Raw genomic sequence first — 18705 nt, 5'->3', positions numbered from 1 at the left:
CATTTTCGGTTTCATTTTAATGCATGTTGATCTGGCGTCTTCTTTATTAAAGTTGTGTTTCTTTTCTAGATGCTGAGTTAAATTGCTTCTTCTCTTAAAGGTTGTGTTGCATGTATCCACATAGCATATAAATATTCTACTACTACCATGTTGTTCTGCTACATGTCTTTTTAGATTTCTTGCTTTAGTGAATTTTTTCTCACAAATTTCGCAGGATGGCATGTTTGTTTCATTATTAATAGACTCACAAATAAAAAACTAAGCAATGTATCAGCTGTCACTCTCAGAAGTTTTGTCACTGAGGAATAATTGTCATACTTTATTTCAAATGGCGCATTTTTAATCTCTGTAGACTTTGAAATTTTGTTTTTGACTATGATCTCACTAAAGATACTTGCTTCTACTCATTTGTTATATTTTCAGACAAAGGTATGATGCTTTCAGAATATTCTGTAACTGTCTATAAGTTACCAATACTTTTTACTGGCCATGATTAGCCAAATAGGACCTTTCCACCTTTTTCTTTTTTCTTTCAAACTTTCTGCGGAACAACCTCTTCTTGCCACATCCGCAGGATTTTCCTCAGTTTGGACATATAAGAAATGTACGTTTTTATACTTTTTATTTCTTTTACTCTGTTTCCAACAAAAACAGACAAAGGTCTTTCAGTATTGATCCATTTCAACACGCATTGAGAGTCAGAAAACAGAAAAACTTTCGCTATCGGTAGTTCTAATTCCTTCTGTACAAATTCAATGCATCTACATCATATTAACACAGCTAAAAGCTCTAGTCTCGGTATGGTGACTTTAGTTGTTGGCACGAGACGAGTTTTTGCAAATACTAGTTCAGAATTGCACTTATTCTCACCAGATTGCACCAAATAAATACATACTGCATACGCATCACAAAAGCAAACTATAGTATTTGTCACACTGAACTGATCACCAAAAGTAACACATCTGTTTATTCTATAATCTGATATTTTGTTTATATCATCAACCACATTTCACCATTTTTGTTCATCTTCATCATTAAGCTTATTGCACCAATCATAATGCTTTATCCAGCAATTTTCCATTCAAAGTAACAGGAGCAAACATTCCAAGAGGATCAAATAATCTAGCGACTTGTTTTAAAACTGCTCTCTTTGTAACAGTACTTATATCCAATATTTTACAAGGCTTTACTGTTATAGTCTGTCCCATCAAATTTGAACATTCCATTTTTTATTTAATATAATAGTAAAATCATTTAAATTAATGTCATGTTAACCCTGACGTCAATATCTCTAGGCATGTTTTTCTTTTTTTTCATAAAGTCAGTAATATGGTCAAAATGTTAAAATTATATTTTTTCCCGTTGACTTACGTTGTAACCTGACGTGACGTCCATTTCAAAATGGCGGCGCCCATATAGACGTCATTTAGGGTTCGTCTCACAATTAGCGTGAAATGTACTCGGTAATTATAAAAAAATATTATTCTTATTCACTTACTGATCAATAGCTAAATGTTATCATTAAAATGACAACAAAGTTGGAGTCTAAAAGGCAATTTTACTAGCAAACCATTATTTAAAATGAAGTGAAAATATCAGTAAGGTTTATAAATTCTAAAACACAAAGATTTGATTAATTACCATGATATACTGTCGTATTTTATATTTTTTAAGAGAAACAGAACAATGAAGTGATTTGCTTAGATAGCTTTTCAATCAAGCGCGTATCTTGAATACCGCAACGCGTCGTAGGGGAGCGGGAAAATAAAAAATGGTTCTTCGCTAATTAATGTTTAATTTACATAATTCTGTAGTTGTCTGAATTCTGTCCATAAGTGTATATCACGTCTATTCAAAAATAAATAAATTGACCAGGTTCGATGGATACAAAAATATGTTACCCTTGTTATTTCGGGTGCGATGTTCGTGCGCTAAAACTTTCCGTAGGTTTCAACTTTCACAAGAAATCGCCAACTTATACTACATTATCATGCAAATCTGACAAAAATATATAAAAACTAATTCACTATACATTTAGCATTGGTTTGCTTGTTAACACAGTGTCTACTTAACTAACTCCCTCGCTAACGAGAGAACCCAGACTCGCGTTCGAGGAAAATAAAAATTATAAGTTTTCTAGTTTAAGCAATCAAACGTAGGCCTATACACTTTAAGCTCGTAAATACAGATTTAAATTTCCGTCTCATAATTCAACAAAATGTCCAGAAATACCGGCGGTGATTTGATATTATTAAGAGTAAGTTTGAATTGGAGTGTTCAATTAGCGACAATAAGTGTTTCTTTGGTGTTTTTTTTGTAGACTCAAAGTGTTACATATAATTATTTTGTTAATATGAAGGGTAGATCGAGTCAAAGAGAAACACCGAGTGACGTTCTTAATAATATTCAGTGAAAAAACAATAGATCTAGCATATTTTTCGTGGGAGAAAAATACCGCGTATTGTTTATTTTGTAGCTAAAAGAGTAGGATTTACAGAAGTCTTGAATAACGAGATAATGTGTAGGGAAATTATTTCTGAGAAATATTAAAAATAGTTCAAAAGCATACAATTAAAACGAATGTTATATGTAATTAATGGAAGAAGTATTGTACTGTTGTAGATTCATGTCATTAAGTGTGTTTAAAATTATTTTTAAATGTTATCAAACGTTTATATATTATTTATATATGAATTGAAGGTGTAATTTTTACAGTTAAGTTGCAAAATCTGGGTATACAAAAAATATTTTAAATGCCATCAAGACAAATTTATCTCAACGCTTTAAATTATCTGTTTGAGGTTACATATGCCTAACCGCCCTCTGTCAATGCCGCAACTGGAATAATCCATAAAAAGCGCGAGGCATTTTTGTTACGTCATATATTTCGTAAATTGTTGTTGGCGTAATAAAGTTTTTTTTTCGTCAGGAATCCATAAGCGATGTTGACAACTAAAATGGATGGGCCGTTCTTGAATTATGGATTTGGAACATACTGAATTATTTTGTGTTTCATTTACATATTTCATTTGCTAACCCAGATAACTCCACAAATTGAACAATGTTTTAATAATGATAAGGATTATCAGTTTTAAAAAATCTGGATCATTCAGGATTTTTGAAGTCTACGGAACTGGATAGAAACTGGCAATGAAGGAATCTTCAGAATGCGAATTTGTCGTGACGATTACAAAGTTCATAGGGATTCTATTCAGCTTAAAAGTAAGTGCAATTTCTAGATCTATTCCATGTGACTCGGTGTTCTTGTTGCTTATTTTTCATTTTTTAAAGTTTTCCATCATGCATTGCAACTAAACTGTTACATCTTGTAGGTCCAGCTTTGTAAAATAATTATGAAACGACACCGAGAACCTCATGTATATTTAAGAAACATGACACGTGCTTTCTCCCGTTCATCTTCAAATGAAGAGTACTTCGGCAATGGCTACGGAAAATAAACAACAGAGATTTACCATAGAGAAATCAAAATTTGCTTTCACAAGAAAAGTAGACACTTTAGAGTAAAATCCTGAAAAATCTCGAGGGTGACTTTTTTTTGGTTTACAGAAAAGTTTTATTTTTTATTCAACTTCATTTTGTTAATTCATACCAGGCAAAAGTTCATTTCCATTTTTAATGGGACAGACTATAATGTGTCAGATTCACTGTCCCAATTCATTCCGAGAACTTTCATGATCCTTTCATTTGCTTTATCACCGACAGAAAACAAATCTGTTACTTGTTTATTGTTTGACGCCCACTCTCTTAAATTCATACTTGCATCATAAAAGATTTGCTTCGATAGTGTGTACACTCTTTCGGCCTGTTGTACTGTATCTACACCAGTTATTATGTTATCCATATAGATATCCCTTTTTAATTGATTGGATATAGCGTTGGTTTAAGAATCCAAATGGTACTCAATTGTAGCTCTAAGTAAAAACGGGCTTGATATAACACCAAAGGGAACACGCAAAATCTAAACTCTTGTAAATTATTATCAATTGATGTGTTTTCGGTGTCTTTTAGCCATACAAATCTTGTAACATCTCTTTGATAGGTATTTAATGCTATTTGGAGGAAAGCCTTTTCAATATCAGATACAATACCTATGTTATGCTCACGAAACCTTATCAATGTTCCACATAAATCATGCAATAGAACAGGTCCTCTATAAAGGCATTCATTCAAGCTGTTATGATCTAGTTTTGTTTTTGCGGATGCGTCATATACTATCCTTAGCTTCGTTGTTGAATAATCAGGTTTAACAACTGCATGATGAGGTAAATAGTGACAAAGTCCATCTCTTTTATTCTGTGTCACCTTTTCAATGATTCCATTTTCTAATTGTTCTTTTAAGACTTTGCTATATTTTTGTAACAAATCAGGATGGTTTTCAAGTTTTCTGACGACTGATTTTAGACGAGCTACTGCAAGTTGTCTTTTCTCAGATATCTCTGGGTTTTTATCTTTCCATGGCCATGACACGTGATATCGACCATCTTTATACGAAAGATTCTCAATAAATTGTGACATGGAATTAGAATCATCACAGTTAACTATTTCATCCCTTATTGCAATAGAAATAGAATTTCCAAAAGTTTTCAATATCCACTTTAGTTGAAATACAGTCATCTACACATGATAAATCTTCAGCATTTTGAAAACACATTTCATTACCAATCACTAATAGATTCTGATCACAATCATTGTCACATTTTTCTCCTGTTCTTCCAGTGAGTATCCACCCTAACTTTGATGATAACAGATATAAACCTTTTTGAACTTCAATTTTATGTCCAATTACAATGTCTAGGTAATAATTGCTTCCAATCAATAAATCAATTTTGTCACTTTCATTTTTCTCTGGAATTTTGTCGGCCAAATATAAATTCTTTTAAATTTATCAAAACGCTCTTTATTTTCAAAATTTACCGATCTTCTTTGTATAACACCGGTGATGTTCGGAATAATGTTCACAGTAATCTCAAGTTCCTCACCACATTTAGATTTCAGTTTAATTTTTGCAGATGCAGTTTTGATCTTCTTTGGCTGTTTGCTTCCGAATGTAGCTAAAATTATTTCCTGTTCATTTTCTTAACATACTTTTAATTTCTTTGCAAAATCTTCTGTTATATATGTTCTTTGTGAACCCGAATGTAACAAAATCCTCGCATCTTCTTCAATCAGTTCATTTTCATTACACAGTATTGCACTTGCTGTTTGCATTACAACCTTTTCGCCATATGATAAAAGCACATTTTCATCATTTTGACTTTGCTCACTTTCACTTTCCTTTCCTTCTTCTGTTACATGCGCACTTTCTTTAATCACACTTTTCTTAAATTTGTTAGGGCACAAACTTCTATGGTGTACATTTTCTTCATTATAATACACACATTTCTTTCTACTTTGACATTCTTTTGAACTATGTCCCTCTTTTAAACATCTATAACAGCTTTTCTTTAAGCAACCCTTTCTTTCATCTACTGTTTTATATTGTGGACATTCGTCACTCCAATGACTCTTTGAACAATATCTACATTTTATAGAATTGTTCCTATTCTGCCCTTCTTTTGTTCAATTTGTTGTCAATGCTGTTCCAAGTACTGGTTTAGTGGAATGTGCATAACTGTCTTTAGAAAATTTTTGGTAATGATTGTTTTGACTTTTATTTTTATCAAAATGCCTTTCAGATTTGACAAAACCACTTTTAACTGTTGAAGCACGTTCACAAGCAGTAACATATTCAATTATCATGCTGCGTAATAACACAATGGTCCACTTTTTACTCGAACCCTTTATTATTTCAAGTTGTCTTAACACATTTGATGGCAGTTATGACTTTAACACCGACACAAACAAGTCTTGATTGACATTTTGACCAAGAGCCTCAAGGCTTCTCAAATGTCTTTCAACAGAGTCACATAATTGTCGTAAACTTTCCACCGAATCATTCGCTGATCTTAAATTCACTATCTTATTGTAGTGCATATCAATTGTTTCTTGAATGTTTCCAAATCTATCCTGTAAGGTCTTAATTGCAACTGAATAATTTTCATTCGAAAGAGATAATCCTGCTATAGCACCCTTTGCTTCACCAGTAAGTTTACTCCTGAGGTAATTGAATTTGTCAATATTGCTAAGAGTATCACTTAAATGTATTGAACTTTCAAAAGACTGCCAAAATTCAGTCTATTTAAGTGTATCGCCATAAAAAGGATGAATTTCAAGTTTTTGTAATTTCACATTATTCTTTTTAAAACTTGAACATTCTAGCAGTTTACTTTCAAGTAATTCTTTTTGCAACTGAATAACTTCCTTTAATTCTGTATTTTCGACATGTTTAGTTTCACCTGTAATTGTATCACTTTCTATCAAATCGTTTAGATTTATTTCAAACACTTGCAAACTTGAAGTCAGTTCCAACGCATTTTCTAACAATTTAATATCTTCAGACATTATTTGGTCTGTTATATCTTCTTTTTGCTCTTCAGCTCTAACTATCACTTTTTCTGACTGAGCCTAAAGTTTTGACATATATGTTTGTAGTTTATCGATTGACACTATCGCTTTTGATAATATTTCCTTTTTATTAACGTCACTTAAATCTAGACTTATAAGTTCCTTTCCATTATTTATCTCCTTTTTTAATGTGTTCACGAACCTTGTTGGTACTCCTTTAAGATATTTGACTGTACACATTTTCACACTTAATTTTATAAACACTTAAAGTGTATGATATCTAAACATATGCAGTAAATTTCAGTTTAAAACTGTTTCATTTTGTAAATATGAAATATTTTTAGTTTTATTTTGTTTAGCAAGTTTTTTACAACACACAATTCAGGGAATATCCTTTATGTATTTCCTTTTAATGTTTTATATCATCCATGAAAGCACAACACAATTCCTGTTTTTAAAACATGTTTTACACTTTGCTCCTGACACTTTTCATTGCATTTAAACACATCGCTTTTAACATATGAATGCGAAAAAAATCATAACACTTCACAAATACGCGAGAGCTACTTTATTTAACTTGGCATGTCTAGCAACCAGCAATCTACGTTTTAAAACTGTTTATTAAATAACACTTCACATCATTACACAACAATATTTTACACTTTTATTTACACCCCCAGAGTCCGGCGCCAAATTCAATGTGGTAGACTTTCTTTTTCTTTTAACTTATGTTTCATAGACTGAAATCTTTATACCACACTGAAACAGCGTTTGAATTTATTTCACCCTTTGTATTATGCTTTTTACTACTAAGTATTTGTTATAACTATTTGTCATAACAATTACTTAGTAATATAAGAAAATAGAACTAAACACAAGAAACGTTTTACAGTTTAATATGATACCTAACTTTTATGATTTATTAACATACATCAATTTTAACTATACTCATATAAAACTCTTTTTTATCTTTAAATATAACCACAGAAATTAAATAATTTTAAATATCCAAAATATATCACCTAATTGTAATCCAAAGTAGTTTCAAGAAGACCTTACATACTAAGAACCTAAAGAATTTTTCTGACTTGTATGCTAAATCATCTAAGCTTATATACTAATATAAGGCGGGAAAATAATCAAGAAAAGCATATAAAGCATGCGGCGGGAAAAAGAGAAAGGAGTTTACAATAAAATAATACATTTTCAGGAGTTTTCTTATTACTTTAACAAAGTCAGGAGCATACTCAAATGAAACGTAGTTCAATTTAACTTTGATATAAAAGATTATGAAATTACAAAAATATCTAATGAATCAAAACATGTTTAACTTGCAAAAAATCGCAAAGTTTGCGACAGTTACCGCCGTTATCTTTTTTGTCGTAAACAATGTGGTTTTACTTGATTGATGTAAACCATGATGAAGTGGTAACGGAAAATTACATAACAGAACTTGAGTGTGTACAAATATATCAAATACTAGTTGTCAGATCCAAATTGTATATAGTTTTAAAGGTGCTAGTCGCAGTATTAAACAGGAAGTATTCTAGGGTTTTGATATAAATAGAAATGCTAGCAATGCTTGCATAATAGTAACTTAAACTATTTCTTGTACGATAAGGAAGAAACGTTTTGTAAATATTGAAATTGAATTGATTTAAAAGCATATTGATATAGTTGTTTTTTCAAAGTATGACATCTTCCATTTTACAATATTGATGTAGTTGTCACTTTTTCTTTTTTATTTGACTTTTTAGCTCACCAGAGCCGAAGGCTCAGGGTAAGCTATAAGTATCAAAGGGGGATACTCAATCGTCCGTCGTCATGCGTCAACAATCGTCTTCTTCTCTGAAACTGCTGGGCAGATTACCTAAAATTTGGTCTGTAGCATCCTTGAATTTGCTCATGTCATTTCAATTTACCCCTTTTAGGGATCAACAGAGCCAAAAATAGAAAAACCTTGAGACATCTTCTTCTACAGAACTAAAAGATGGATGATCACCAAACTTTGTCTGTTGCATTCTTTGGTAGTCTTTTATCAAGTTTGCTAATATTAATTTGATTGGCCCCTTTTACGGGTCTCTAGGGCTAAAAATAGAAACACCTTTAGACATCTTCCTCTACAGAACTAATTGATGGATGATCACCAAACTTTGTTGTCTGTAGCATTCTTAGGTAGTCTTTTATCAAGTTTGCTCATATTAATTTGATTGGCCACTTTTAGAGGCCTCAATAGCTAACAATAGAAATTTTAACTTTAAACGTCTGCTTAGACATCTTCCTCTACAGACTAATTAATGGATGATCACCAAACTTTGTCTGTAGCATTCTTAAATAGTCTTTTATCAAATGTGCTCATATTTATTTGATTGACCCATTTTAGGGGCCGTTATAGCTAAAAATAGAAATATCTTTAAATGTATGCTTCTACAGAACTAACTGATGGATGATCACCAAATTTGGTTTGTAGCATTCTGTGGTAGTCTTGTACCGAATTTGCTCATATTTATTTGATTAGCCGTTTTTAGGGGTCTCTAGACTTAACAACAGAAAAACCTGATACCTCTTCTTCTACAGAACTAATTTATGGATGATCACCAAACTTTGTTTGTAGCATTCTTGGGTAGTCTTTTATCAAGTTTGCTGGATTGGCCCCTTTTAATGGCCGCTTTAGCTAAAAATAGAAATACATTTAAAAGTCTGCTTCTACAGAACTAATTGATGGATGATCACCAAACTTTGTCTGTAGCATTTTAAGTAGATTTTTATCAAATGTGCTCATATTAATATGATTGACCCCATTTAGGGGTCTCTAGACCTAAAAATAGAAATATTTTCAAACGTCTGCTTCTACAGAACTAATTGATGGATGATCACCAAATTTTGTTTGCAGCATTCTTTGGTAATCTTTTATCTAATTTGCTCATATTTATTTGATTAGTCCCTTTTAGGGGTCTCAAGAGCCAAAAATAGGAAAACTTTAGACCTCTTCTTCTACAGAACTGAGTGATGGATGATCACCAAACTTTGTCTGTAGCATTCTTGGGTAGTCGTTTATCAAGTTTACTCAAACTAATTTGATTGGCCCCTTTCAGGGGCCGATATATAGCTAAAATAGAAATACAATTTAACGTCTGCTTCTACAGAAGTAATTGATGGATGATCACTAAACTTTGTTTGTAGCATTTTAAGTAGATTTTTATCAAATGTGTTCATATTAATTTGATTGGCCCCTTTTAAGGGCCGCTATAGCTAAAATTAGAATTATCTTTAAACGTCTACTTCTACAGAACTAATTGATGGATTATCACCAAATTTTGTTTGAAGCATTCTTTGGTAGTCTTTTATCAAATTTGCTCACATGTCTTTGATTACCCCCTTATAGTTGAAGCTAAAATATTAGGAGCAACTATAGCTAAAATGCCCTGGACCATGGTATTTCTTCAAATTATAGTTTAATAATGAAAGGAAAATAACTCATGTTGGAATGTTTCCATATATGTGTACATGCATACATGTGAACTCTCCCAATTTGAGCGAGAAACACCCTCTTTCTCCTGTCAAATTTTTAAATATTTTTTCTTAGAATAAGGGGTGTTCTAAAAAAATAAGAAAATTCCCTCTTTTTCATTTCAAAATTTCCTGTCAATTAAAAATTCTCCCTCTTTTTTAGGTAAATTCTCCCTCTTGAACATTGAAATAAGTTCACATGTATGTACATGTTATGCATAAAAAGATTGAATGTCTTATTGTCATGACCTGTTTGCTTTACAGAGATCTTGAAGAAATGATTTGAGGTCATGTGCTTTGTATCTTTCTGTTTGTGCCCTAGAATTCGGATGGGCATTGCATCATTCTAAGGTTCAGTTGTAGGTCAATCGAGAGAATTTTCCCCAAGGCCTAAAGAAATGTTTCATTTGTTTCTCGTACCTTACTAACTTGGCACATTTCAATAAATATTGGGACACACTGTTGAACCTGATATTTCATGTGCATGGGATATGTCACTGTATTACAGTAGGTGATTGTTTTTCACTGAGACTTATTTACAGTATCTGTTGTATTATATGAGAATATAATAATAATAATATATAGAATAGCCTGACAGATAGACCTGTAATTGTCTTATTAGCCTGAACAGCTGCATAACCACTTTCCCTGATCTCAGTTTTTTTCTTCTTTTTCTTTCATTAGGTAATATTCAAATAATTTTCCAATAGAGAAACACTCAAAATATTAAGTTAAATGTTAATAAATTTTAATTTATGTCATAAATGTAGATATGGCTGAAATTATTTTTCATCTTATTTTACTTTATAATATTTGTAACTTAGCATTTTACATTAAGGAACAAAACTTAAGTTTAAGTGAATTCATGTCAACTTTGGAAGTATTTCTTGCTTGTCTTTATGTAATTTTGTCATTTTTTATTCTTTGTGCTATTTAAGTATCAGTTTAATTAATTCTGTTCAGAATCACATTTTGCAAACTTGGTTATAACTTTATGAAAGTAATTGTGCACTGTTTCATACAATGTAAAGAAAATGAAATATACATGTTTATTGACTTGAGTGAGGACATTGATGAAAAATAACTAGCAGGTATTTCAGCTAAGATGGGCCTACGGGCCAATACCTGCTTTGCTATTTGATTTTATATTAGCTCACACAAATTTTAGAAAATTTGTTATTTACAAAATAATTAACTCCACTTAGTACTGACATTTTAATATACGTCTGCAACTTTTGCAACCCCAAAAATAAGCTTCGTTTATAGCAATAGTCACCCTACTATGCTTGCAAGTGTATAAAGAGATACAACATACTTTTGTATTGACCAACTGTTATAATTTAAATGCATTACCAGTTTCCTCTTCATTTTTAAGTAGGTATAACCGATCTCACTTTTTTCAACAGAATACGTGTTGTCTACTTACACGAATTAGATTTACCCATCTCATTCATTGTACAAATTTATGTTACACTACCTACCTCTTCCTAAATAAAAACTATATATAATTCTGACCATATATATAATATGTATGGTATAATAATGAACTCTTAAGTTAATTGTACAGATATAGTTGTATGATTCAAATTAAATACGCACAAAGCTGAGAGAGATTCATATTTATGCATATGAATGTAACAGTTATGTATGTGTTACCTACTTAACGCATTTTTAAATATTTAGTATCTACTTAAACACGAATTTGATTTACCAATCTCATTAATTTTACAAATTTGAATTTCACAACCTACTCATTTCCAAATGAAAAATTCTAACCATATTTGTATGTAATTTATTATTATAATGAACCTTTAAGCTATTTCTACAGATAAATTTTAATGATATAAATGAATGACGCAAAAAAGTTGATAGAGCAATATTATTTATTTCATAATTATCATATATGATATCAAAGTTAAATATGACATATATTAATTGTAGGTTTATTTCTCAATATGCATACATATAAATGGAAATACTCTATGTTTGATCGATATGTCAAGATGATTATTTACAGTTGCTATTAATTATTCCAAATACCTGTTTGTGAAATGTATAGATGAATAATGGAATGTACAAAATAATACAAATGCTGGGCAGTTTAAGTCGATAGCAGGGAAGTTGAGCTACCAAACTAAGAGGATTGACACTTAAGATGTGTAGATTGCAAGAAAGAAAGCCATGTAGAATCACGGACAATCTCAGTTTTTCACATGAGACGGCAATTCAGTGGTAAATTACGTGTTAGCCATCGATCCACCCTACTCACCTACCTACTTACTACCTTCTAGTATTGTTCATATTGTACGAGATTTACCGTTTTGCGCCCTTCCTTAAAATTAAGCCATCAAAACGCTATTTCAATTTTTGTTTTCAAAAATGTGTCACTAGTTCAAATATTAGTATGTCTTGTTTCAAATATACATATTTTCTTAATAATTTTTATTAAAAATTGTATTATCAACACCTATCCCTTTGTCAATTAAGTTTTATTAAATTAAACTTAATTTTGTTTTCGAAAACATTTCCAATTTTGACGTTTTGGACGTTCTTTGGACTTTTTACTATTTTTTATCAACATTATCTCTTCTTCAGGTATGTATTTTCACTGTTTTGTAACAGTCAGTCTACTGGTTATGTATTTATAATCATTAAGTCTAAACACCAGCTTCTTCATTGCCATGTATCCTTAGGATCAAATATGATTTGTAATTGACTTACTTAGTAACAGGACCATTTTAATAATATATTTATCTGTTTTATGTTAAAGGTTAATTAAACGGATAATGGATGTTAAAAATAAATCTATTACAACAATACTTTGAAATGTATTAACAATTATCCTGAAGACCTTTTGTTTAAGATATAAAGAGAAATGCGTTATTAGGCAGTTTTATTCAAGAAGTAAAATATTTCAAAAGACGGCTTAACCGATTTTACATCATTGGCACCGTTTTTATCTTGGAAAAAACATAGACCTTTTATGCATACAAGTTAAACTTGTGTTACACATACTATACTGTACATTAGTATTTTTTCTTGATATTCACTAAGACAATTTGAACATGTATATGAAAAATGGTAAATTCAGACACACATATAATAATATGTTTCCAGTCCGTTCAATATAATTATTGACAAAATCATTACTTGGAGAAATTAACAGTACTTTCTTAATCGGTTCAAAAGCTTAAATAATTTTATGGAACATATTGTTTGAAGTTTGAGAGGCCCTTTTCAATTTTACTGTAAAACAGAGACAAAATAGAATCCCTCAATAAATCCCAAACGGTAAAATCATGCTGGCTAAAGTTGTTCATAATGACCTTGGTGTCGATGCTATTTTTTTACTTAAAGTTGCGTTTTCTCTTAGAAATCATGATATTACCAGGGAAAAAAGGATTTAAATAAGGCCTGTTTGTAGAGACACATAGTTAGAATAACATTTCAGAACTTTGTCACAGCTATTCATGGGACTTTGAATGATTAAAATAGGTAAGCCTATATAGGGATATGGACTCAAATATGTTTTAGCTGATCTGAGCTGTATCCTTAATTATATGGGGAGATTTTACTATCAGTATAGTTTGACGAAAGCAACAGACAATAGCCTGTTACATTGTCGGTTTTGTTTGTGTCGCGTGAAGGTCGTAAAAAGTCGCCATGTACATGAAATCAAACCTGTTATATTTTCGATCTTTGAAGACGGTAAGACACGCATTATTGTTAGGTTACTGTACATGTTTGTGGTATCTTTAATTCCTTCTATCGAAACCTTTTCTAGTTGGTTTGTTCCAGTATTCCTACTTGAATTTGGTGATTTCATTTGACCATTTTTCTCACGCTTTCTTTCGGGCAATGCAAATATATGTCTTTAATCACTAAGTATTTAGAATAATTTCGGATATTTTGTTTCTCAAGTAAATCTGGTATTATGATGTACGAATATGCCAGCAAGTGCTAAAACATCAATTCCCTTTCTTTAATTCCTGAAATTATAAATATATGCAAGTCCATCTCATCATAGTTTTACCTTTTTCATTATTTGGGGAAAATGATTAAATCGGCTTAGATAAATAATATAAACGCCACGACTTGCTATGTTGCAAACAATTCTTAAACACAAAAACTGATGTGTACTGTATTTAATAGAAAAAATATATCTGAGTATTTGGTTATCTTATCTTATCTTTGCTACTTCAATAATTTCTGAAAAGCTTCTGCAAGTATAATGTTCAAGTAAAGTATAAAGGACAGACTGAGATATTTCGAGTAGAATAACACTTTGTTTTAAAATTGAACATACAAAATCATTATAGATTGTTAACAATAAAATAAAAATAAAAAATGCACCAGTACATAATAATAAATAAAACAGTTCCATATTTACTAGGGTAGCACAAGATATTGTCTGGAGCAGACGAAATGTTAGCACCTCTTAAATTTAGGTCAGCTGGCAGATTACACAAAATTTCAGTACAAGGCACTTCAAGAAGATGCTGTCTCTACATGTCAACACTTATCACGTGACTAAAGAGCTGAACAGTCAAAGAAATGCTGTGCTGAACCTTGAAGTCTGAGAAATCTGGATAAGAAGGTTTAAGGAAGGTGTCAGATCTTTTTCCAACATTCCAAGAAATTTTCAGTCAGCAATAATAATGCAATACGAATATAAAACATCAAGTGCAATGAACATGTTGACATACTCACTGGAGCTGTATGAAATAGGCAACAAAGATCAATGATCAAAAATTGTAGATAATTTCATTTTCAACATTTAATCTAAATTATTGACGCCCATATGTTTTTACAAATTGTTTTTAAACATTGAAACAACAACAAAAAACAACAGGCATTTCATCAACCTTTTTTTTCAAAACTTTAACAGTTGACGCTACGCTTTCCTCTTTCATGTCTTTTGGTTACATCTGACGGACCAAGTGAGAGACTCTATGACTCTTTAATGGAAGTTCTTAAACCCCTTGCGCCTGAATCATTTTTATGTTCGTCTTCTAACCTGCTTCGTCGGGCAGCTGTAGGTGTTTTTTTGCTGTCTTTTATTGAGTACTTTGGTTATGGTCATTATGTTAACTGTAATATGTTCCTACATGATCCTTTCTGTGTTTTACTTATTTCACCGTTTACAAACATAACAACTGTTAGAATTTCTCTTGTCGGAAAATAATTTTATTTACATTGTCTCTTTCTAAAGGAACATGGTATTGCTAAGAGTGAGGCTCTGTGCACCACTAAGCGCATAAAACTCACCATCAGTGTTTATGCTGCTGATCATTCCAAGGCACCCCTCTGTGTTCCTCAGATTTAGTTTCATACTTAAGATGATACTTGTATGTCCCTCCTTGTTGTTTTCCCGTCTCAGGCAGAAATGTTCATTTTACCAATATATTCCCCCCTCCTCAACCCTCGTGTCCCCTTCACCTGCGCCCTTTACTGTGTAAGCCTATTAAGTGATCAATACATTTTTTCATTGTCGGTTTCTGTTGCTTTCTGTCATGTTTTATTTAAGCTGTTATCCCGTCCGTGCTTTGACTTGTGCCCACTGTTGTTTAGGGTCATGTTTGGCTCCTTGACAGTGTTCCTGTATTGCTGGGTCGTGTAGGTGTTGCGTTCATTGAACGCCGCCGCCATCCTGTGTTGATGTGGTTTTTCATATGATTTTACCAGTGAAGAAGATTGTTCGGCTTGCTTTATTATAAACAGTGTTCATGTTTTCGCTGGTTGTTGTAGAACATTGAAAAATGTAATGATAAATAAATAAATGGAAATTCTGTGTAAAAGGTTATACAATTGCCATCATTTAAAAATCTGTATCAATATCATACTGATATTTTATGTTTTTGTTTTCCTCTTAGGTTTTCAGTTATTCTTCTTCAACTGTTTGATAGTGTAATGGCATGGCCACTAAGAAGTATTTCATTTAAAGACGAGTTTGGTTGAAATCGGGCCTTTACTTTTTAATAAGAATATTTTTAAGCTCACTATATAATCTATATATATATAACACTAAAACACACGCGCGCGCACACACGCACCAACTCATGCGCGCAGACACTGAGAGATTGTGGTGGCATTAATACTATATTGTAACTTAATAACAAGGTTAAATATATAATTTACCATTTACAGGCACATAATGTCCTAGAACGTTACATCTTTTATTTGTGTAGGAAAGGCAAATATGTGTTTAATAGTCCTGTAATAATGGATCCAGACAATATGAGTGGTTTATTGTTGAATGTGAAATAGTTTGCAAGTTTTATTTTCACTGCAATATAAAATACTTCCCAACAACAACTGTACTTTTTTGCCGAAATACAATGGCTAAGGTATATTGACAATGAGTAACCTTTTTGGACATTGTTAAGGACACCAAAACAAAATGCATTTGAAAAACAAAGATTGTTTGGTACTAATTTGGCCAGTAATTTAATAATTTACTTTAAATTCCTTTCACTTAATTAAATTACTTTAAAAGTCTATTGCAAGCTATGATCGTTATTTACTGTCTCTTTACTATTTAAATTATGAAATAATTCACTGTCAAAGAAATGAAATAAGAAATTTGTTAACAGAACACGTATTATACCATAATTATTCTTATTTTATATTTTGAGGTGGAAAGATCAGGTTTTGCGGTTTTTCGCTAAATATTTGTTTACTTTTTTAACTTCTGATGCGGAACATCCGTGACAACTTGTTTACGCTTTTACTAAAATGTAAAGCATAATAATAAACCATCGAAATTGAAATATTTTTCGAGATTCACTTTATTTCTGTTAGAAATAGTTAAGAGTAAAATAAAGGTATTTACTGTCACACCAGAATTATACATATTTTGATACATATTTTTAAGATAATTTTCACTGTCTGATACGGTGGAATATTTTACCAATTATTTCTAGGATAGTGCTTATATGTGCAGGTTAATCAACTTCATTTCAACGAAAATAAGACAGTATTAGAAATATGTTATAATGAATACATGCCGCTTTTTAGAATAACTGCGTGTATTCATAAATAGGTAGGTCATATTCGTCGCCCATTTTACTACCAAACCAGTGCATATGAACTTAAAATTGAATCAAATATAAATCATATATCTTAGGTACTTTGCAAAGTCATGATTTGATACGAAATGGTTCATATGTTTTTTATAATACTTAAAGGCAGAGTATGCCCCGGAATAAATATTTTTTTACTTCTACTTCTTGGATAAGGTTAAACATGCATTTTATAATGTTAAAATAGTGGTTCAACACAATGCTAGATACCTGTAACCTGACGAAAGTAGCGGTAAATGTGAAATAAGTTGTCATAAAATAGCAAAATGTAAACAAAATAGTATTTTGACTTCCATACAGAAAACTATAACTGTACTTGTTGCCAAAAAGGAACATTTGAAAAAGATGGTTTACGTTTTTTGGCCAATAAGTAACTATTTGGAAACTATGAAAGTACACCAAAGTTAAAAAGCTTGTGATAAATAAATATTAAAGCATTTCTTAGGCAAAAATGGCCTTTAAACTATTTTGTTGTAAAATATAAAGAATCAATGCATCCATACATTCATTCATTCAGATTAAATATCGAATATACCATCGTGACAAAATTAATATTATAATTGTATTTAGAAATTAATATTACTCGATATGAACTTAAGTTTGTATTTGAACAAATGTTCTACTCGAAAGATATGTATTTTTGTACTTCCAGCAAATATAAGAACAAGTGAACATCAAAAACAAAATTTGTTTTCGTACAAATAACATCAATTGCAAAATGTAAAAACGTAGCACTTAAATCATTGTCTTGTAAGCTAACTAATTATTATTTAAGTGAATGTAAATTTCAAAATAAAAGTTGAAATTAAATTTACAGTTTCATATTTGTAAAGTTGTCTTCCAGCTGAAATTAAAAGACACGTAGTTGGTACAAATCAATATTCTATTTACTTACCTTGTCCACAACACGTTCCATAGAAAGCGTCACTACAGTTGCATATATTATTCCAGTATTGGTAATCACCATTGTAACAAATTGTGTTACATAGTTGAGTTTCATAGCGATATTTATAATAATAGTCCATAGTATGATTGCAGTCCCTGATGCAGGCATTAATATCATTTGCCAAGGATGATTTGCAACAATAAAGACTATACCGACTTTTAGTTCCCCCACCACATGTCATAATACAGTTTGACCATGACTTCCAGGGTGTCCAATTACATATGCCTACATCCCCAGGGCAACCAGCTTCGACATTAGTAGATGTAAAATTTATCACGATAAATACAACGAAGAGAATGATGTTTGTCATCCTCATAATAGTGAAGTTGAAATAGGCATATTTAATTGCCGTGCATATATTCGCAACTGAAATTTTATACACACTATGTTTATCCTCGTCTTAACATAATCTGTATACCTATTACCTTGGATCATGATACATAATAATAAGACTGCACGTACATGGAAGTAAATTTGTATTGGTTAAGCACATATTAGCCAATACGTTGTTGAAAAGAAATTATAAATGAAAGTTTGAAAGTACTTTTATCGAAAAAAGTCAGCCGTTAAAGAATAAACTATATTTGTTTTAGAAAAGATTGTTTTAATATAAGTACTAGTATAAGAAACGGACTGAGATTATAACTATGTGTATGTGTTCATGTTTTATCTTTGCTTTTTACATAGGTATACACACGATTA

General features: G+C 31.2%; 1 protein-coding gene across 1 annotated transcript in view; it reads right to left on the bottom strand.

Annotated features, from left to right (window-relative positions):
- LOC132734171 (uncharacterized) overlaps positions 1 to 18419 on the bottom strand; it is a 29716-nt gene extending 11297 nt beyond the window's left edge. The window contains exon 1 of the mRNA XM_060720882.1: positions 17953 to 18419. Within this exon, the coding sequence (XP_060576865.1) occupies positions 17953 to 18319 (367 nt within the window). The 5' untranslated portion in view covers positions 18320 to 18419. The remainder of the gene's footprint in view (positions 1 to 17952) is intronic.
- Between the last annotated feature and the right edge of the window lie 286 nt (positions 18420 to 18705).

Source organism: Ruditapes philippinarum, unplaced genomic scaffold (assembly GCF_026571515.1).
Source record: "Ruditapes philippinarum isolate M1 unplaced genomic scaffold, ASM2657151v2 ctg6851_1_1_1_1, whole genome shotgun sequence".
NCBI classification, from domain to species: Eukaryota; Metazoa; Mollusca; class Bivalvia; order Venerida; family Veneridae; genus Ruditapes; species Ruditapes philippinarum.
Note: the sequence above shows the minus strand (reverse complement) of the source record. Positions and strands in the feature narration are given on the sequence as shown.